We start from the raw sequence: 21675 nt of genomic DNA on the forward strand, positions 1-21675 counted from the left end.
TTTTTCCATAAATTACACCATGTCCAGATAAATCGATGATAAAACTCGTCGTATCGACCTACATCATCAAAAAAAGTCCAAGATGCCCGAAATGCAAACACCTCCTTTTTTTTCTCTATGTGCATGTCCTGTTTTCCGAGGGAAGGAAAGAAAAGAAACTCATTGTAGTCCAGGAGGTCGCTGTGTTACATTGTGCCGGATTTGGTGTTATTAAATCAGACTGAATGTTCAAACCGTACAAAATAAAGGGTATCCCGGGATAAGGATGTCAAAATGCCCTTGTGAATGGATTTTTATTTTAACCATTTTAAGTCATCAAGGGGGTCCTAAAACTTAGGTTTTGGGGGGTTTTAGCCCCCCAACCCCCTCCGCCCCCCCTCAGACCCCCAAAAACAGCTTTTTTGGGCTATTTTTGACTATGCTAACGTCATTTCCTCGTAACTTTCGTAATTTTCGATAGAATTGAACCAAAATTTGTCAGAATCTACATCAATTAGCTTAGTTTGTGTAGAAAAAAATTCATTATCATCGGATAATATTTTAGCCCCTAAAAAAATTCGTAAAATTTTTGAAAAAATCATTTTTTTCCTTTTTTCGTGGCTAGGCGGCGTATGGAAACATGTACACAAACAAAAATTGTCTCTTTTCTTAATTTATACATCCAATAAGATACAGGAAAAATTTCGTGTTGATCGGAGTGGTGCGCCATACTTAAAAACGCAATTTTCTAACCTCAAAACGCCGAAATTGCCCATTTCGGCACTCATTATCACTCCGTGTGAAAAAATAAGAAGAGATACATACGATATTATAGTCCTACCACATGAATTAGACACTTAAGTGCATTTACTCAAAATTTCGAGTCGATCAGAGTGGTGCGCATTAACCGAACGCGCCGATTTCTAACCTCAAAACGCCCAAAGTGCCCATTTCGGCACTCATTATCACTCCGTGTGAAAAAATAAGAAGAGATACATACGATATTATAGTCCTACCTCATGAATTAGACACTTAAGTGCATTTACTCAAAATTTCGAGTCGATCAGAGTGGTGCGCATTAACCGAACGCGCCGATTTCTAACCTCAAAACGCCCAAATTGCCCATTTCGGCACTCATTATCACTCCGTGTGAAAAAATAAGAAGAGATACATTCCGATATTATTGTCCTACCTCATAAATTAGGCACTTAAGTGCATTTAGTCAAAATTTCGTGTCGATCAGAGTGGTGCACAACACCCAAGCACTGAGGGAAACCTCTAAACTCCCAGGATATATATGACGGTAAGGAGGCTCGCCCATCCCCACGAAGAAGCGTTCCCTCCTCCAAACTTCCATAATACGTAGCGGTGCAATGAGTACTGGCAAATTCAAGTAAATAAATTAACAAGAGGTTAGAAAGAATCCTAAAGTGAAAGGAAATCACTTTTTTAGTAAAGAAACTTTGTTATGAGTGAAAGAAACGGGTTTTTTTAAAAATATAATTAAGATAAAACGGTAAATACGACTATATTTATAGTCGTATTTACCGTGGTCTAGCATTGGCCTCAGTATACCCTTCAGCTCGCCCAGAGGGATTCCCTTCATGAATCCCCAGACACACCACGTGAAGTCTGACCCACTTCAAAAAAAAAAAGAAACCACACCTTCAATTTGTTTTTTGTTTTTGTTTTAACCTAATATACGTACAAATTGTTTCAGAGGTAAACAAAAAAAATTGTAATGAGCAAGTGTTTGTTGACAAAGTCTGTTAAAATGAACCTTCTTTGCCAAGAAGAAATCATACCAAATACCCACCAAATTAGGTCAAATTTATCTCCTGCTTCTTAAAAAAAATCTATCCTGTAAATTCAAACGCAAAATTGCGATTGACACCAGCAAAATGGAGCAACTTAAAACCATTGATCACTCGTCTTTATTTCTTCCCACTGATTTTTGTTTATTTTCCGATTTGTATATCATGTCTTACCTTAAGTAATAATTTTGTCACCTCTACAATTGTGAATATTAATTATATTTAAAAAAAAAACCCTTTTCTTTCACTCATAACAAAGTTTCTTTACTGAAAAAGTCTTTTCCTTTCACTTTAGGATTCTTTCTATAACCTCCTGTTAATTTATTGACTTGAATTTGCCAGTACTCATTGCATCGCTACGTATTATGGAAGTTTGGACGAGGAAACGCTTCCTCGTGGGGGATGAGCGAGCCTCCCTACCGTCATATATATCCTGGGAGTTTCGAGGTTTCCCTGAGTGACCGGGTCTGCTACGCGGCAGGGTGCCATAATAAACTTTGAAATGTGCATCATGCAATTTTCAAGCGGGATCTTGGCTAACATACAGTGATAATGAATGCCAAAATGAGAATTTTGGGAGGTTTCAGGTTAGAAACCGGCGTGTTCGGGTGTTGCGCATCACTCTGATCAACACGAAATTTTGACTATAGGTATTCAAGTGTTTAATTCATGAGGTAGGACTATAAAATCGAATGTACCCACCTCTATTTATTTTACACGGAGTGTTAATGGGTGCCGAAATAGGCATTTTGGCCGTTTTGAGGTTAGAAAATTGCGTGCTTGGGTGTTGCGCACCACTCTGATCGACACGAAATTTTGACTAAATGCACTAAAGTACCTAATTTATGAGGAAGGACAATAATATCGGAATGTATCTCTTCTTATTTTTTCACACGGAGTGTTAATGGGTGCCGAAATGGGCAATTTGGGCGTTTTGAGGTTAGAAATCGGCGCGTTCGGTTGTTGCGCACCACTCTGATCGACTCGAAATTTTGAGTAAATGCACTTAAGTGTATAATTCATGAGGTAGGACAATAATATCGGATGTACCTCTTCTTATTTTTTCACACGGAGTGATAATGAGTGCCGAAATGGGCAATTTCGGCGTTTTGAGATTAGAAAATTGCGTGCTTGGGTGTTGCGCACCACTCTGATCGACTCGAAATTTTGACTCAAGGTACTTAAGTGGATCACTTAAGAGGTGAGACGATAAAACCGGATATTTCTCCCTACATTTCTCCACGCCTAGTCATCAAAGGAGGCTAATGGTGGCATTTAGGCCGTTTTGAGGTTAGAAAATTGCGTTTTTAAGTATGGCGCACCACTCCGATCAACACGAAATTTTTCCTGTATCTTATTGGATGTATAAATTAAGAAAAGAGACAATTTTTGTTTGTGTACATGTTTCCATACGCCGCCTAGCCACGAAAAAAGGAAAAAAATGATTTTTTCAAAAATTTTACGAATTTTTTTAGGGGCTAAAATATTATCCAATGATAATGAATTTTTTTCTACACAAACTAAGCTAATTGATGTAGATTCTGACAAATTTTGGTTCAATTCTATCGAAAATTACGAAAGTTACGAGGAAATGACGTTAGCATAGTCAAAAATAGCCCAAAAAAGCTGTTTTTGGGGGTCTGAGGGGGGGCGGAGGGGGTTGGGGGGCTAAAACCCCCCAAAACCTAAGTTTTAGGACCCCCTTGATGACTTAAAATGGTTAAAATAAAAATCCATTCACAAGGGCATTTTGACATGCTTATCCCGGGATACCCTTTTTACGGATTCTTGAGGTGCGCTGAGTTTAAAGATTACAGATACCTACTTCCAAAAAATTCACTTTTCCAAAATTGCAGATTCAGATGGCCCACCGAGCGCCGACCGGCCGCGGCCGCTCCGTGGGCCTCTAAGTAGGGCCTCCGAAGCTGCAATTTTGGAAAAGTGAATTTTTTCGAAGTATCTGTAATTTCTGAACTCAACGACCCTTAAGAATTCCTAAAACTTTATTTTGCACGGTTTGAACATTCAATTTGATTTGATAACACCCGAATTCGGCTTTTTGGCGCGCGAAAAGCGGTCGGCGCGCGTTGAGCGGAAACTTCAGTCCCTCATTACTCCGGAACCGTTTAGTTCCCCAGTCCCAGTATAATGGACCACTTGTTGGATGCAAAAAAAGGACGAACAATTTGTAAAACTGGTTTTGGTTTAAATAAAAAATTGGGTACTTTGTTTATCCTTTGTTTAAAAGAAATTGTCTCAACTGGAAAACTGAAAAAAAGCACATACGCAATGTAAAATATGATTTCGGGATTTTGGCCCTCAAAATCCTGAAGTATGCAATTTTGGACGATTTTACGTCCAAACTGGATCTTGGTACCTTTCATTCGCCCGAGAGATATCGAAATTCACAGGTTTGACCCCCCCCCCCCCCCCCCGCGCCCCTCCCCCCCCCAAAATTTTTTTTTGGGGGGTCTGAAAATTTGAGGAAAGAAGCACTTAAGTACGAGTAATCAGTAGAAAAAGTTTAAAGAAATTCCAGAAAGGAAGGCGAAAAAAGCCGTTTTTGCATCAAGCTCTCTGTTGACTGAAAAGTTCAAAGACCCATCAATTTTGGCATTTAATGTATATTGTGCATGGCAGTCTTCAGGCATTTAGTCTTTTTTACCTGTTTGTCGTCAGATCAACATGAGGGGCTTGGAGGGCAAGGCGCAAAAAGGGCAGTTTTTGAAAAAACATGAGATATTCATGATTTCAAGTAAAACTGGTATTAATGCATATTCTGTGAAAAATTCAACCCAAAAAGGTCAAATTTTTAAGCATAAAAAAGTCAGTTAGAACTTCTTTTCCGCCATAAGGATCCATGTAATTTCGAAATTTCAAACAGGTATTTTTCAAAGTGGCAAAAAACTGCACTTATGCGCCTTTTCCTCTGAGCCCCTCAACTCTTCTGTTTTCTTTCTCGGAAAATAAGTGCCTCTGCTAAACATGACTTCAAGGAAACTTTAATCCATCCTGTTTTCAATCCTTGAGGGATATGTATGAATCTGCCATACCTGAGGCATGAAATCAACCATTTCCAATGCATGATCATCATAGGCAAAACAAACATTGACCACCCCCTAACCTAGCAGACAAATGCTCAATAGATGAGACTCCCAATTTGACTGAGACCTTACATAGCATTATTTCTAGGCCACAAGTACTTCATCCCTTAGCTGTAAAAACCCTGATGATAAAAAAGCTTTAAGGTGACTCAGGGTATAAAGAAACTGGTGAGATGCTGAAAATATATTTGGAGTACCTAAGTATAGGCACCTAGACGACAACAGGACAAGTAAATCCTTTTTGAGATGAATACTTAAGCAATAATTTAATAAACGAACCAACATGGAAGGTTTGAAGCTTCCTGGAATTTGAAGGCTTTAATAATTTTGAACTGTATGGAACTAGTGAGACGGGAAAAAATAAATTATCAGTGAGAACTTACAGATAGGTACTTTTGAGAGCGCACGAGCGTCGGAGATTAAACGAGGGAACACCGATTGAATATTCTTTGGAGGGATGTGGTTAAGATAGGCAAATAAAAACTACGTCTATTTGTACGAAAAATCAAGGACCTCTAGCAATTTTAAATATTCAAGGGACTTACAACACTCACGAGAAGTTGAAGGACCACGCACGTTTGTTTACAAAAGGCTTATCAGCTTATCAAAACAACGCGAATGTAAACAAGTCGAAACTTCAATCCTATTGGTTCCCGCCAATTCCAGTGGCGCGCTCGGCAAAATATACAAATTGACGCGCCACTTTTCAAATAAGCGGGGAGTCCCATGGTTGAGCGCTCATCGGAAATCAGCATTAGACCACCTTACCAGACTTTTTTCTCGGTTGTTTTAGGTCGCAGGAAGTCAGAGACCGCGGTATTGAACAGGGAATCAACTGAGGAATAGAGGAATCCGAATTTCATGGTTTCGACCCCCATCCCCTCTCAGCCCCATCTGGAGGTTAGGGGGATTATGATCCATGTATGTCGGGGGATTTATGTCGGAGTTCTCGAGCAAGTTACGATTCAACTGCATAATTAGACTGGAAAATAACGGAAAACTCGCTTGAAATCGAAAATCAGCCCAACCTAGACCCAAAAATTACCCATGAAAGAGGGGGGGGGGAGGGCAGCGCCCCCTCCATAAATTGCTCAATGGTCGCAAAATTGCATGGAGAAAAAAAGGAGGTGTTTGCATTTCGGGCATCTTGGACTTTTTTGGTGACGTAGGTCAGCACGGACGACTTTTATCATCGATTTTCTTGGAAATGATGTAGTTTAAGAGAAAAATTCATTCTGTATAAGGTTTTTGAAATTATATCATGAATTGATTTAAGTAAAAGAATTGGACATTGTGGCCCGCTGTTCATACTTCGAATTCCGAATTTTGCTGGCCATGCTGCACCGACCTACGTCACGGGGTAAGCAATCCTCAAGATGCAAACGCCTCCTTTTTTTCTCTACGGCAAAATTGACGGAGCGCCCACGGAAAAAGATGGTGCCTTAGGTAATAGATTCCAAAGAATCCGAATTTCATGGTCCTGAAGCCCACCTAGCCTCCCATTTGGAATTCTGGGTTCAGAATCGACCGATTTTTTTCTTGGGTACGAAGTCAGCAAGAGTCTTTGCGTGAGTTTTCATTTTGGTGATGAATTTTCTTTCTGGTGTGAAAGGACTTTTTTTGGGAGGGGGGGGGGGGGTTGGCCATTTGATTTGATACTGCAGCTACGACAGACTCAATTTTCACCTACGGAGCTCTTCTGCGTAAAGGCTGGCTATTTTTCTTGAGTGAGTGAGAAGAAATCTTTACTGGTGATCATACCACCCTTTCTGAGAAAGGAAGAAAAGCATCAATCTTTTGTAGCGTTATGATGACCGGCAGTGAGTAAACGCAAATTAATTTAAGAAATTTGCGTGGGATCTATAGCGGCGAATTTAAGTGAATCCACAGACAAATTGGAATGAAGTTCGAACTTTGGAGAAAGACATTGTAAACAATTAGGGATGGAAAAAAATGAGGAGGGTTAGCCGGATTTGAATAGGTCGAAACCCTTTAAAGAGGATACTACTTTTGTTATCTCAAAAATGTATCTCGTCTGATATCGTCCGAAAGTGACGGGCCACCAGGAAAGAGATCTCAAACACTTAACATTGAGTCACCGGAACCACTTAGGATAGAGTATGTTACAGGCATTTTGGCATAAAAATCCTCGAAAATGTCACATGAATCAACCGGTAGCAATTAAAATTTTGCAGTTTTAATAGAAAAAAGAGACTTTGAGAAAAGGAAAAGCAATTAAGAGTTTTTATTTTCCATGTTCAGAGTTCAGACTTTCAAGATCAATTGGCAACCTCACACCTTCTCTTGGCATAAAAATTACTTTGCAGCTCGATACTAATATTTTTGGATACTGGAGAGAGTTTTCAGTCAAAAACTCAGCAGAAGGGTTGCTTTTATTGGACTTTCCAAAAATTGGATAGGTCACTTTTAAAAAAACTAAAGCGCCAGAAATGAGAATTCGAGAAAAACAGCGAAAACTGCTTTAATCAATTCTTTTTAAATCCTAGAGGTCAGGAGAACGATTGTGTGAGCAGATAGCAATTTAAAATCGAATGGTGGTTGTTTCAGAAATGTTCCCACAGTTTGAACGGAAAAAGAGGAAAAAAACGAATTGGCGCTTGAGTCTTATTAAGAATGGCAAGACTTTCCGGATGATTTTTGGGCCTTGAAAATCCGTTTCCTGCTAGACACTTTGCAACAATATGAATCTATGCCTAAACAATACCAGTACCGAACCACCAAAAACTCAATTTTCGATTTTTTGGCGCTTGAGTAATTTTGAAAATGACCGATTCAGCTGCTCTCTTGAAGTCTTTGCCAAGTGTTAACTCTTTTCCTTTGAATAGTCACAGATGAAAGCTCTGAAAGCTAATTGAATTTGATTAAAATCTACCTACCAATGTATCACTGTTAAAGACGAATTCTAAAATATGCTTACAACCTGCTGAAAATTCCCTATTTTACATGATTTTTTCATTCAGTTAACAATAAATGATAGGTGGAGTCATGTGTTTAGATGGAGATATTTGAGGTAATTGAAAAGGCGGAAGTTCAAAACAAAAATAGAGTTTACTTTAAAGAGATGAAAAACAATTCTTAGATATTATTACGATTTTCTAAGTAGGCGAAGAATCAAAAGTACTGAAACTATTGCTTATGGGTGTACGTACTTTTATCGTATGGAAACGGAGGCTCTTGGAGCAGGCTTTAAGAATAACGCTACACATTTTAAATAGGAGAATATTTCTAAATTTAAGACTAGACATATACAAAGTTAATTTTGAAGATCAATGATACATCTTAAAACACACACGTTTCAGTATTTCTGAAGTTTTTCAGTCGCAGTTTTTATGTTTCAGTTTGAACGAGTTTCCAGAGTTCTTCATCCGGCCTGCGGACCGTCAGCATTGACAGTTGGGTCGATTTGACAAGACTGATCCTTGATTCTATGAATAAATCTTTCCGTATCAAAATAGACGGTGCCATTTTCAAAATGATGCTTTTCCTCTTTCAGCCAATGCTCTTCAGAAAACTCTGGGAAAAGAATGCCGATTTCCCTTTGAACAGACTCTGGGCTATCTGTAAAAAGCACAGAGAAAAGAAACGTAAAAAATTTGAAAATGTTGGAAACAGACATTCCCTCACAGTAAATGACGGGGGCATAACGATCCTTTAGCTGTTTTGATGCTAAAAGTAACTATTTAGAGAGAATTAAATTGAAAAGAAGTAGATGAGCTCTGCCATTTTAAGGAAAACCGCCGTATAATAGTCAGGATGTTCCCATTCGCCTATGAAACATCTGTTCTTCAGGAAAATAATGGATACTTTTTCTGAAACTTTTGGGATACTGTGGATGAAATTGCGACTGATCTTCTCTGAAAAAGTGGGAGAAAAATAGGGTGGATCGAGGTTAAGGGACGCACATTTCGTGGAAAGCCATTTTTTCTTGGACTGAGTCACTTTCCTTTTCGACGAAAAAGTAGTGACACAGCTACTTAAAAACCCTTAGGCATAATTTGTGATGGTTATCTGACTTTAAAAATGTCACCAGCGATCGTATGGATACTTTTCAATGAAACTTAATTTTTGCAGTCGTTTCTAAAAATATTTTTATATTCAATATTCAAGAAATGCGTATTTCTTCATGAAAATTTGGTAGACGGTAGACAGTAGACGATGTAGTTCTACACACACGAGTGGCATTGCATTACACATCTTAAGGGAAAAGGTCATTTGAAGATTAAACAGTTTCGAATGAGAATCTGCTTGTTACCACGATAGTTTATAGGAATTAAGCATGTCGCGGCGGCAAATTAAAACGCCTTCAATGAATTGAATAAGCACACCGACCTTTTAAGAGGTCGATCACGCCCAACAGCACATATAAGTTTTGTGAAGTAAACCATTTAGTTTTTTGGGTAGATTTTTTGCGATTAAAAAATTATTTAATTTTGATTAATTAATTAGAACAATTGTCCAGTTATTCAGATCATATTTTGCGTAAAATTTTCCGTAAAGCGTGAAAAAAGAATAGTTTTCAAAGAAATGCGTAATTTCTTCCAGAAACTTTGGCAACATGTAGATGTTGTTCTACGCACAAAGAGTGGCATCGCCATCTTATGCGAATAAAGGTCATCGAAGAAGAAACAGTCTCTAATGAGATTCTGCTTGTTACCACGATAAGTCATAGAAAAGCATGCATGCCTTGATGGCAAACTAAAACGCCTTCAATGAATTGAATAGGCACACCGAGCTTGTAGGAGATCGAGTGGTATCACACCTATCAGCACAGATAAGATTTTGTATTGTGAAACCGTGTCATTTATTGGGTGACTTTTAAGGCAGTTGACAAATTATTTAGCTTTGATTAATTACTTTGAATATTTTTCTTTAACGCTCGAGTCAAAAACCGTAGGGTGAGGATTTTCGGGCACCTCAAGCGGTAAAAACCTCAAAATTCCTAAAAAAAACGAGTATTTTATCATTTTTTGTTGAAAAGTTACATAGATATCGACCTAAGCAAGCCAAAGGTTGTCTTTTTTCATTATCTATCCAACAGTGAGTCAACTAGTAGGGGTTACCATTTAAAAAAATTGGGCTCCGTGGCCCCCCTCTAGAAGGCCCCCAAAATAGGAAGGGAGAGGTTCATAAAGCAGTTTATTTTGACACAGGAACCCTGCCAAAAGTTCAAGTTTCTATCTCAATTCGTGCAAAAAATTTACAGGGGTGTCCTACAACTTTTGGGTCACCCTATACACACATACTGAAAATGATACTTTCCAAAAATGCTGGTTATTTTTTTCAGCTTTTTAAGTACATGTTCATGCTAGCAAATGAATGAAAACACTTTAAAAAAATGGCTTAATTTAGGCTGCAAGTATTATTGATAACAGGGTTAATTTCGAGCACAATCAATATCACTTAAGATAAGAGAGTAGTACTTAGGGGAAATACATACATTTTCTGCTACAGATAGTGAATAAAGACTACCTACCAACAGATATGGGCAAATAACTTATACAGACTCTAGTCTAGTCTATACTGACTCAGTTAACACTGATTAAAAAATTAGTTAAATATCATCCTGAAAGCCTGTATATACTTTTTTGTTCTTAAACCTTCTTTTTTTGAACCACTTAGAATTTTCTTGAGCTTAATTTCAGGTGGTTGATGTGCAAGGACGATCTTACAGTATATTTAAATTAGAAAGAACTACAGGTACGTGCGTCTTTTACATACATTTATATTAGACAAAAATGTAAGTACAGCTGGCTGAGAAAATTGTTATGCAAAATAATGATGTGCTCACTAAATTAGCTTGTAGGTGTCCGATCGGTGCAAGCATGTAGCTAACAATAATGTAAAGGAGGGGATGGGGAGGATAAGAGTGGTGGAGAAGACATCTGAATAATCACGAATGTTCAGTATCAAAACAGGAAGGTGGTTTTAGGACCATCGGGAGTAAATTAGTTACCATACCTAACCAAGGCAAATAAATGTTTTTGAGAAACCTTCTGAAACCAAAAACCTGAGCAGAGAGAGTAAAATGTAGGAGAACAGGCCTTAGAAAGGACTCGAATAGGCTAGGTCTCTGGGAGATTTTGAATGTTCACGGATAGTGGGCATGATTCCTGGTAAATAAAAAATTAGAGACTGGAAGAAAAAAACAAATTTTACTTAAAACCTAAGATATTGAGTTTACTCTTCCTTCCCTTCAGTAAAAGTCTGAAATGAAGCAAACATATGTATTTAAGTCTTGAGCCCTTCCTGAAAATTTTAAGAATTTAGACCCTTAAAATAGTGACTGCAATTCTGATAAATAAAAATGTCACTGGGGCTTTTTCATGCTCAAGGAAAATATTAAAGAACCCTTTTACTCGCTGGTAAAAATAAAACTTAAAATGCAAACTTGAGTCTTCTTCCAGATTCCAGATTATATTTAATAATTTTCAAAGACATGAATTTTAGTCAATACAAACGGCAAAATTTGTTTGCATTAATCTTTAGCATGAGATCTTTAATAAATAAGTTCATCAATTCTTTAACTCTTTCCTTTGAATAAGATAGTTGAACTTTGAGATCATGATCTCTTCCCTCGAGTTAGGTTTTTATGTTACAGGTAAATTTCATATGTTAATTTTAATGTTAGGTAAATTTTTTTATGTTACAGCTAGCGGACAACAGTTATGGATTGGTTGAATAAAAATGAATTGAGGAGAGTACTGCAAAAACAAATACCTCACTTGTCAGATGATGATATTCTCTCTTACAAGGTGGAGGAAGAATCATCGAAAGGAAATAATTACAGCAGCAGAATTTTCAGAATTGTGGTGCACATGAAAGAGGAGGGGACAAGTCAACCAAAATACCTAGCATTGTTTTCAAAGGCTGTAATTAACAACGCTTTTGGGAGAACACTGAAAGAGACAGGAATTTTGGCAAAAGAACATCTAATCTATGACTCTATTATTCCGAAAATAAATGCATTTTTGGACAATGATTTTGTCTCGCCAATTCCCTACCACTCGCCACAGCTAGGCACAATAATCCTAGAAGACCTTTGTGATAAAGGGTACAAATTAATTAACCGAATCGAGCGGCTAGACTACCCAAAGGCTGTTTTGGTGTTAAGAAAATTAGCTAAACTTCATGCTGCTTCAGTGGCCTTGCACAAAGTGGAGCCAGAATTGGTTGAAGAGGCTGGAAAAGAAATTGGGCTCGATGAGACGTTCAAAGAGCAGTTTGTTACATTTTTGGATAATGCATTAGCATTAGTTGCTGATCGCCTCGTTAGGTGGAGTGAGATTGAAGACCATCAAAAGTATGCTCAGGGTATTAGAGACGTACAAAAAACTTTCTACACTAAAATGTTAAGAGCCAGAGAGATACCTTCGAAGATGTTACATGTTTTAAACCATGGTGATTTATGGCTCACCAATATCTTGTTCAAATTTGATGACAAAAATAATTCTGTCAAAGATTGTAAGTTTGTTGACTTTCAATTAAGTTCTTATGCTTCCCCTGTGATTGACCTGCACTATCTACTTGCAGCAAATGTGCAGTTTCATGTGTTTGAAAATTCTCAAGAGGCTTTGTTACAAGAGTATTTGCAAGCTTTAAACACATTTTTAATCGAATTCAATACAAATGTAACTCTATCTTATGAGGATCTGAAAGCTGAGTATGACAGAACGCAAATTGTCAGCTTCTACGCAGGCATTGTGATACTCATTCCAGTATTAGCAGATCCTGAACAAGCAACAGATTTTTCAAATTATTCCGATGCAGAAATGGAAGAGACATCTGTATTTGATGGTATTGTCGACAGTAAATATTACAGAAAGGAACTTCCAAAATATTTGAAATATTATAAAGATAAAGGAATTTTGAATTAATTTCAAGAAATTAAATGAAGTATTTTTGTTTTACTTTTACTGATCAATGAAAAAACTGAAAGTAGCTGGTGATTTGAGGTGGAGTTACAAAATAAAAAATACCTGAAAAAGGAATTTTCATAAAAGTTCAGAGAATTTCTCCGTTGTTTGTGCAGTCATAAGAATAAAAATCAAGCACTTTTTGAAGAACTTTAAAGCATAATTCGAAACCATTTTCATAATTTTTCCTTGGATGCACGGTTATCTCCCTAAAGCTTTGAATGGTTGCGCAGTGGGGAAATGAGAATGAAGCACTGCTGCGTATATCATTGGGAACGCTAGGAGTCTGAGATTTTTGGCCCCCTTTGCAGAAAATTCATTCATAATCGCGATCTTTCCAAAACGTCTAATTGATGTCAGATACTTTATTGTTTTTCAACAATAAGCATTTATCAAAGCCAGCAGGTAAAGGGTAAAATTCAAAAACTTCTCAAGCCCCTTCCCAAACGTTGAGCACTATTAAGGCCTTAATATTTTTTTTTAAAAAAGAAGAACAATCACTTTTTAACCGCACTGACTATGTCTTATTTTGAAAGGCAATACGACCAAATGCTGAAAAAGGAGTCAAACTTGTACATACATTTTCATTATTTTATGAGAATTCACATTTCTGATCTAAACCCAAGATGTGAGGAGATTTTGAAACATCACTTAAATAAAGCACTGGTACATTGGTGTGTTTTGAGTTAAAATGTATTTTCCTCTGCAATTCTACAGCTTATTACTGTCGCTCAGTCCATGGTTTGGTATCTCAAACTCTCAACCACCAATTGCAAAACCCCGTTTTTCTTTCTGCATTGTTTTATGATCATTAAGCTATACAGCTCACACTTTAGTCTTAAGTCATCTAAGCCTTATTAAACATATTTTACTTTTGTACATTGTCTTGATACTTTTTGACACGTTCAAAATCTCCAAATAGACATTACTTTTTCTAAAGCTGACAAGATCTACAATAGTTTCTCTACAAGAGCATTTTACAACCCGGAAATTTTCTGGCAGACAGAATAAAGATACCTGCTGCTACTAACCCGATTGCAAAGCTGACAAGAACTATAATAGTTTCTCTACAAGAGCATTTTACAACCGGGAAATTTTCTGGCCGACAGAATAAAGATACCTGCTGCTACTAACCCGATTACATTAGAAAATGCTTCTGGAGATTTAGTCGGTTTTAGAGGTAGGATTTGCCACAATTTTCAGTTAAGAATAGGAAAAGCAATGGTAAAATCATCCTTGAGGCATGTAAGGATGTGACCACTAAAATTATTAATTATTTGTTACGGGTACATTTTGAATCTGTTTTTCTTTTACATTTTTTTTAAATGTAATCAACATAAAAATGAATGGAGTGATTTTACAGGGTAATCCATCAAAAGTCTTAAACTACCCCTGTAATTTTGGGAAAAAATTAACATAGAGACTAGAAATTTTGAGAGTGCCCTCAAAATTTTGTAGGGAGAGCATTTTAAGGGGAAGAGCATGGACTCTCACTATTTTTTACAACGAAAGCCCCAACTTATGATACATCATTAAAATGACTTAAACAATTCAGAATTTTGGTCCAAATCGCAAGTCTTTAATCTATCACAAATTCAAGATAGCCATCAATCAAAGTTTTGCAAATTTCAACTTTAACGGGCTATGATCCTTATAGATTGGTGATAATTAGCGACCTCTGGTTTTCCAGGACAAATTTCATGTTCATATTCTTTCCAATGATGGATCACTCAATGGGGATTGCCCCAAATGAAAATTAAGAAGAGACCACAAATTGACTTTTTATTTCTATCATTTCCAAAATTCCCTATAGAAATATACATAATTGGAAAGAGAAAAAAAAATGAAATTTTTTAACGAAAACCAAAAGTTGCCAACTATTATTGCTCCAAAATGGAAAACCGATAAAGATGAAATTTGCAAAACTTTGATTAACTTTCATTTTGTAACAGTGACAGACAGAAACTTGCAAGTTGGACAAAAATGTATGTAATGTTATTGCGTATGTTGTTATGTATTTAATGTTCTTTCAAATGATTTATCACAGATGGAGGATTGAAATTTGAAAAAAAAAAAAATTCAGGTTCTAGCCTGCCCCTTCAAAGTGGTCCCTCAGAAGCTTGAAGGGCCCCAAAAATAGTTTCCTTCAACCTGTTGGCACTCCCAACATCTTAAGTCTCAGCACACTTTATTTAAAAGTTACAGGGTTGTTTAGGATTTTGGGATCACCCACATATTTTATTGATAGAAATGAAACTAAGTACTGACCAGAACCGTGAGCAGCATTCCTTGTATCTGATAGACCCCATCTACCTCTGATAGAAGATGGATGTGAATAGTGGGCTTGATAACTTTTAGTAGGCCCCATCAGCTGGCGCCATTCAAGAATTGCATTTACCTTTGCCAGAATGTGTAGATCGCAAGGCCCACTAAAACAGCAAAGTGAAAAATTAAAAAACAGATGAAAATAAACTGAAATAAAAAAATCGGTTTATAGGATGATAGGTGACAAGAAAATAGATAAAAAAAGGAAAAGCATAGAGGAGGAAACAGAGAATAAGGAGAGAAAAAGAGAGAGTACAGACTAAATGATAGTGTTTTAATTTTTGACCCTTAAGAGCTTACAACAAAGGCTTGTAGTAATTTTGGATTGTCTGGCTGATTTCCCATTTAGATATTCCTTATCTGACTCTCGTAATCACACCGAGTTAATGCTTTTGTGTAACTGAGGGGAGCTAGGGGGTCCTCACTCCATGGAAATACACCAACGGATGTTTGTACAACAACACAAAAATTTGCCCCAAAGAGAGGTACCACTTGTAACGAATTGACTTGTACTACCTGAAATCGATGGACTAAAAATAGCTTCAACATGCATGGGTAAAAATGAAATTTCTAAAAATGTTTGGAAGATCACTCTCCTAACTTTCTGAATCCATCTCTGTACCTTAGAAAGAGGCATCATTCATTCTATTCTCTAGGGAATTTGAAAGAGAAAAATCTACAACTTAAAGGGAAATGAAGAACTTTTGGAAAGGGGCTGATATCATATTTAATGATAAAATATGTGTAAATTGAGTAAAAAAGTCATTTTTCAAAATGGTCTGGTGAAGAGTTTCTCACTCCTTCCTCCTAAAATTTTTGCTTTTGATTGCAATGATAATATGGTTGACTTTATCGCAAAATACTTTTCAACTACATATAGGGGTCAATCTGAACTGAAGGAAGTGAGGTTCTGACAGTACAAAAATCTGAGTTAGAACTCCCAAAATTATGCTAGAAAATGTCCTGAACTGTACAATTTGAGTGGATATTTACTGACATGTTTGAGCAACCAAGTCTCTGTCAACTCCATACTGATAGATTTCTTTTCCCTCCTTGAAGCCATATGAAAGAAAGGTTTCTGCACAGCTTTTTAGATGTGAGCAGCCCTAGCACCTCAATACAAAGGGAATTCAATAAAAAGGGATGTCTTAGAAAGCCAGGTGAAACCTGCTGTTAGGCCTCTCTCACTGTCACTTCCTTAAGGAACAAATCTGCACATGATCCTGAGTAAAAAAAAATTATGGAAATCTCTTTTACTTTTGCTTATTCCAAAACTATAAACTTTTGAATTAGGTCCTTTTGCATGCAAATATGCAAAAATTTGTGAAAACATATCACTCAAAGAGGATTGTGGGAATTTGCATTGAGTGTTAAGTGGTGCTTACATTCTGCAAGGTATCAATTTTTCAGGCTACGAGGCCAGAATATTATTGAAAACAGTATAATCAAGCCTTTTTCAAAATTACATTTGTTTATCAAAACAAATGAATCTGCTCTTTAAAAATGACATAATGATGAACTAATTTGGCAATACCTTTTAAAAGAGCAAAGATAATTGTCTTCCTTCGAATTTTGTAATTCTGTGGCAAACACTAGAATAGAAGGTGGTTTTTATATAAGATCGTTTACGAACTTATATAACTTGATTTTACTTTAAAAATTAACTTGAATTTCAGTTGGTGTCAACCATCTCTTTTAAAAGAAGCATTGTTCCAAACCTGAGGCTTCTGCTTTCAATTGACCAATGTTTCAGTTATCAAAGGAGTCTCCCAAAAAAATCTAGGCCAAGCAATACAGGGTCTATACAGTGACAACAAACCTTACAAACATGACGCTTAAAATAAGTGTAACAGAAGAATATTATGAGGTCTCCTCAATGGGAATGTTTGTAAATTAGCCACCACTTTTTCATGTAATACATCACGGTCACAGTTGCAAACATCAGACTGTATTCATACACAAACCACATGTTGGAACTTTTAAAATGTCTTTTTCAAGAAATAATACCAAGAAAGAGTAACTTAATTTTTGGTCTCTTCAAGCTTCTCAGAAAGGATCTAACTTGGATTGAATGATGGCACTGATAAAGGAAGAGGAATATAAAAACTAACGAACAGCTGGGTTTTGATAAGTCAGATTAAATTATTTCAATTACTGAATAGACACGACTGTGATAAGGAGATTCTGTTGAATACATAACACAAAATAATGACCAACTGGCAACTGGCAAAGGGTTAGAGCTACAGAAAGGAAACCTAGAAAAAAATGTAACATGTAAAGCAAATAACTGTTTCATCCGCATTCATAAAATGAACGCTGTGACTTGAAAAGCTCAAATGAGGTAAATTTGAGCCTGCAAGACACCAACTTTGTCCTGTTACTGTGCAGTGAAAAACTCAATTCAAAATTATGATTTGCAGCGAAACAAAAACATTACAGGGTGAGAACTTGTTGACTTATATAAAAGGTATGATCTCCAGAATTCGTCAATACACTTTTGTACCAGAGCCATTAGTAACCAGGTCCCTATGACAATATTACATACATTACTCCGTTAGAGAATATTTTGCCATATTCAGCCTTCCGTATTGCGGTTTGACTACACACATTTTTAATGAAGTAAGTGGACGCAACTTAGTTGCAACTATGAACTTCGATATGAGAGGTTTAATGCTATAATGTAAATTATTTTCAAAAGATATTGGTAACTTAAGACCTCTGTGCCTCTAAATTGGTTTACCTGCCCTTGGAAAAAAGATGAGAATGTAACACAATTACTTGCTAGTCTACAAATATTTGTTGTTTTCCTTCCCCTTACACATTTTTGCTCTGGCCATTATCTGGGAAGCGACTCTTTGGACTCTAGCGACGTCCAAAACTTGAGTCACGTCCCAGATGATGGCTGGATAGCGCAAAGGCGGTAGGAAAGCAAAAAAAATGTGTAGACAAGTGAGCAATTGTGTTTGATATTTTTTTTCATATTTGACCTATCCAGCCTTGTACCTACTTTCAGAAAATTTTAATCCTGGCTGTCCAAGTTAAATAAAATAATATGCTCACTTTTAGGCTGCTGTCCCTAATACAATGGGATGCTGCTAGACCTTGAGACTTCAACCATACTGATACATGCCCCTTTTTGGGTTAAGTGATATTAATTAGTCAGTGGCAGAATTTTGTACATGACTCTCTACGGTAATTGCAAAGTATTCTTTTTCTTATACAGCATGGCAAGATGGGTAGAACAGAGCACAATTTTTATGTCATACATGGATTGTTACAAGACTGTTCAAACAGTAAATATTGTTCAATAAATAAAAGAACAAAATATTAAGCTTTTCCTTACATTAAACCAAAGACTGTTGGAGAAAATTGTTGAAAAGTTAATGTTTGTGGGCTGTAATTGGTTTTTCTCACAAAGCGATTTACTATGCTGAGACCATTATCAGCACTGGATTACAGCTAGGTAGAGCTAATATTGAAGATAACATAGTCGTGTCATGTGTGTACTTACCTTGACATGAAAGTGACGAGACGTTTAAAGTAGAATCTGTTGGTGTGTTCAGCGTAGAACTCTTTAACTTCATCCAGGGTCAAGCTGTGACGTTTTGTTCTAACGATGTAAAATTTGTTTGCCAGTATTGTTTCTCTGATTCCCTGTTGATTTGAAAGAAACGGTAATCATTTTAAAAAGAAAAGAAAGAAAGAAAGAAAGAAAGAGGGAGGAGAGTGTAAGAGAGAAAATTATTCAAAACACTTACTGGAACAATATTCTGCAAGTTGGTTTGATTTTAACCAGACCCTACCTTAACTGAAACTTTGTGCCTGTTTTTGAGAGAGGTGCCCTGTTAAAAGTGCTCAAACTTCATTTTGCGGATTATCCTTCGGTGTAGTTGTATGTTTCATTTTGTGCAAAATTTTTTAGAATAAATGTATGAATGTGAATAAATAGTTAAATAAATAAATAGAAATAATAATATTAATGTTTCATTTTGTACACAATTTTCGAGAATAAATGTGTAAAAATAATTGAATAAATAAAGATCTGCAATAATACACAGAACTTGAGATTATTCTTCCAGTGGCACAGTTTCTTCATATGGTGGATAGCTCACAATGAATAAAAGCTTGCCTTTTTGTATTCACAAAAAAGGATTCAATAGTCCTATAAAACCCAGCTGTAAGTGTCTAGGTGCTTACTTCTTCATTGATGATGAAGCAACATCCGAAAAGCCTTTGTGAAAAAGTAGGTCACAGGCATTGTGCTCATATGAAGAATACAGCTATGTACTGATGAAGAGATCAGGCACTTTTTTGCAGGAAAATGAAATCCATTTGATTCATTAAAAGTCAAGTATAATGCTATTTTTTTGAAATTTAAGAGGTACTTTTAAAAGGGAAAACCTATAGGAATGTGGTCAGCGATTCGAAAGGGTTGTTGCTGCGGTGATTCATCAAAAATTGGAATCAATACAGAGTCAACTTAAAATAAGTATAGCACCTTAGGTAGGCAGTGGATCTGCCATCTTAATTCTTGTATTTACTTACACCACTAGACTAAGGACAACAAATCTGCTGTCGCAATCTAAAAATTCATTTACTTATTCGTTGTAAACTCTGCTAAGTACATAAAACATATAACAACCTGAAGTGCATGAGGTGCTGAGATTATGTGGGGTTTGATGATTGCCAGAGTCAACTGAAATGGTTTCGAGGTAGTCGTGATCCCGGTCATGTTAGGAGTGCTCCCATTTTGAATTCACAAAGTTTGGCACTGTCTCTTGCCTCTCCACATAACTGAGAAAGAACAAAAACTTTCACAGATCAAAATTACAGATCTCATGATCTCCTCTCGATCAGCATTACTTCGAGTGTTCTTCGACCAAATTGAGAATTGCATTCAAATGAAACAGACACTCTTCCTGTAACTTACTGTCACAATTTTAAACTCATGAGAGATAAATCCTGGAAAACGAAGGGGAGATTTTACTCGAGCGTACATTTTTAAAAGATGTAGATGAAATACTAGAAGAGAAATTTTATGAACGATAAGAAACCTAAATACTAGAAATTTTCTTGACTTTAGAGATTTTGAATAAAAAAGTTGAGGTTAACTCACATGGCTTTGTTTTGATACATCGATGACAATGTGTCGTGGGACACCGATCATCAAAATTCAGTTTTTGCTGTTTTGATTTGAATTTCTGCATTGTGAAAATCTGACAAAAAATTCATGATTCAATATTTTAGCAACGCGACGCGTGCGTGACTAAATTCGGCGCTTGGACAAATTGGACAAATTGGACAAATCATCGGCAAGTTTCCTAAAATTTTACGTAGAGGTGCTGTCACATCTGCAACGAACAGAACTAGAAGACATTCAACATGTGTGCCTTCAGTTCTTCCGCAAGAACTTGAGCTCTCAAAGTAATATCGGAATTGCAGAATGTTATTAACTGGCATGAAATCAATCTCTTGGTATCTTCATCACCTTCCTGAGGTAAGTTTTCTCCAATTAAATACATTTGAATCTTCATCGGAAAATGTATCAGCATCATTTACATCTTCATTTGCATCAGGTATTCTTTGTACATACTAATTCAAGTTATTTATGGATGACATCTGCCACTACATTAAGGTACTTCGCAATCTGTGTCTATGAGAGGCAAAACTCGTAATGTACAAATTAATGCCAAGGCATCGGAGGTGCAGAAATTTCTTAGCCTTCCCCACTTCGAAACTCGCTTCCCCCAAAATTTGATGAAATAATTCGATTCGGTATAATTACACCTCTACGTAAAAGAATGCGGTTGATAGTTTCCTTCGCTGAAAGCAGCATGCTCAAAAAGCATCCAGCAGGAAATACGATGCACTCAAAGTCTTCTTCCTAAATTTGATCGAGATGATTAAAAAAAATTTAAAATAAAGCCTTCCCCAATTCTCATGCGAGCGGCCTTGCATCCATCATTCATCAAGTATCATCGCTTGATGGAGAAAATTCTGCCCCCTGCAAGACACTGATCCATAGGTAATAAGTAGCAGCTTTATTAGTATTGAGTGGTTTGATATCAAATTCTTGAAGAGTCAAGCAAAAGTGTACCTATTCACTGATGATGACACAGAAAATTTTTCCTTGACTCAAGGTGTAAAGCCGGTATCAAGTGGAGTCCCCCACGTCACGCCATTTTGAGAGCTCTACTTTGATCGTCTAATATGGGCTTAAGAGAGAGATGGTGTTATGACAACTCTCTCTTCAGTGTTCTGTAACAATTTTCAGTGAAAGGCGCTTCAGATTAGGGGCAAAATTTTGTTGCTCCAGAATGTCCAACTTACAATTACTTGAACATACTTCCTTAGTTGTGAGACATCTTGCCTTATTGTAAGTTGGGTTGTGCAAGGTGTTTTCATCCGCATGAACCAGAATAGACGCAAATTTGGCCAAGGTTTAATCGTAGCTTTTACCCGAAGCTAAGGATTTTAAACAATAATGTTGTTTCTTATGCCCTCTTCCTAATGCTGAGT

General features: G+C 36.6%; 3 protein-coding genes across 3 annotated transcripts in view; 2 read left to right on the forward strand and 1 right to left on the reverse strand.

Annotated features, from left to right (window-relative positions):
• Positions 1-7947: 7947 nt before the first annotated feature.
• On the reverse strand, positions 7948-20244 carry LOC109042417 (nucleoside diphosphate kinase 6). Its single transcript, XM_019059132.2, has 4 exons — positions 19799-20244; positions 18668-18810; positions 15100-15260; positions 7948-8476 (listed from the first exon to the last, which is right to left on the reverse strand). The coding sequence occupies exons 1-4, from the start codon at positions 19886-19888 to the stop codon at positions 8280-8282; spliced, it is 591 nt and encodes a 196-aa protein (XP_018914677.2). The 5' UTR covers positions 19889-20244; the 3' UTR covers positions 7948-8279.
• Positions 8506-13355, forward strand: LOC109042414 (uncharacterized). Its single transcript, XM_019059126.2, has 2 exons — positions 8506-10615; positions 11568-13355. Exon 2 carries the CDS (start codon positions 11584-11586, stop codon positions 12790-12792), a length of 1209 nt encoding a protein of 402 aa, XP_018914671.2. The 5' UTR covers positions 8506-10615; positions 11568-11583; the 3' UTR covers positions 12793-13355.
• Positions 20245-20403: 159 nt separating the features above from the next.
• The window catches only part of LOC109042410 (uncharacterized), a 116418-nt gene continuing 115146 nt past the window's right edge, over positions 20404-21675 (forward strand). Inside the window, exon 1 of the mRNA XM_072301519.1 lies at positions 20404-20653. The gene's annotated coding sequence lies outside the window, so the exon portion shown is untranslated. The remainder of the gene's footprint in view (positions 20654-21675) is intronic.

This window comes from Bemisia tabaci, chromosome 6 (assembly GCF_918797505.1).
Source record: "Bemisia tabaci chromosome 6, PGI_BMITA_v3".
Lineage (NCBI taxonomy): Eukaryota > Metazoa > Arthropoda > Insecta > Hemiptera > Aleyrodidae > Bemisia > Bemisia tabaci.

Excerpts from the sequence above, each read along its gene's own strand:
- LOC109042417 (XM_019059132.2), bottom strand. The coding sequence starts at position 19,888 with ATGACCGGGATCACGACTACCTCGAAACCATTTCAGTTGACTCTGGCA. Across the intron at positions 18,811-19,798 it reads CAGCACCTCATGCACTTCAG|GGAATCAGAGAAACAATACT; the intron begins GTTGTTATATGT and ends TCAAATCAACAG. Across the intron at positions 8,477-15,099 it reads GAATGCTGCTCACGGTTCTG|ATAGCCCAGAGTCTGTTCAA; the intron begins GTCAGTACTTAG and ends TGCTTTTTACAG.
- LOC109042414 (XM_019059126.2), top strand. The coding sequence starts at position 11,584 with ATGGATTGGTTGAATAAAAATGAATTGAGGAGAGTACTGCAAAAACAA.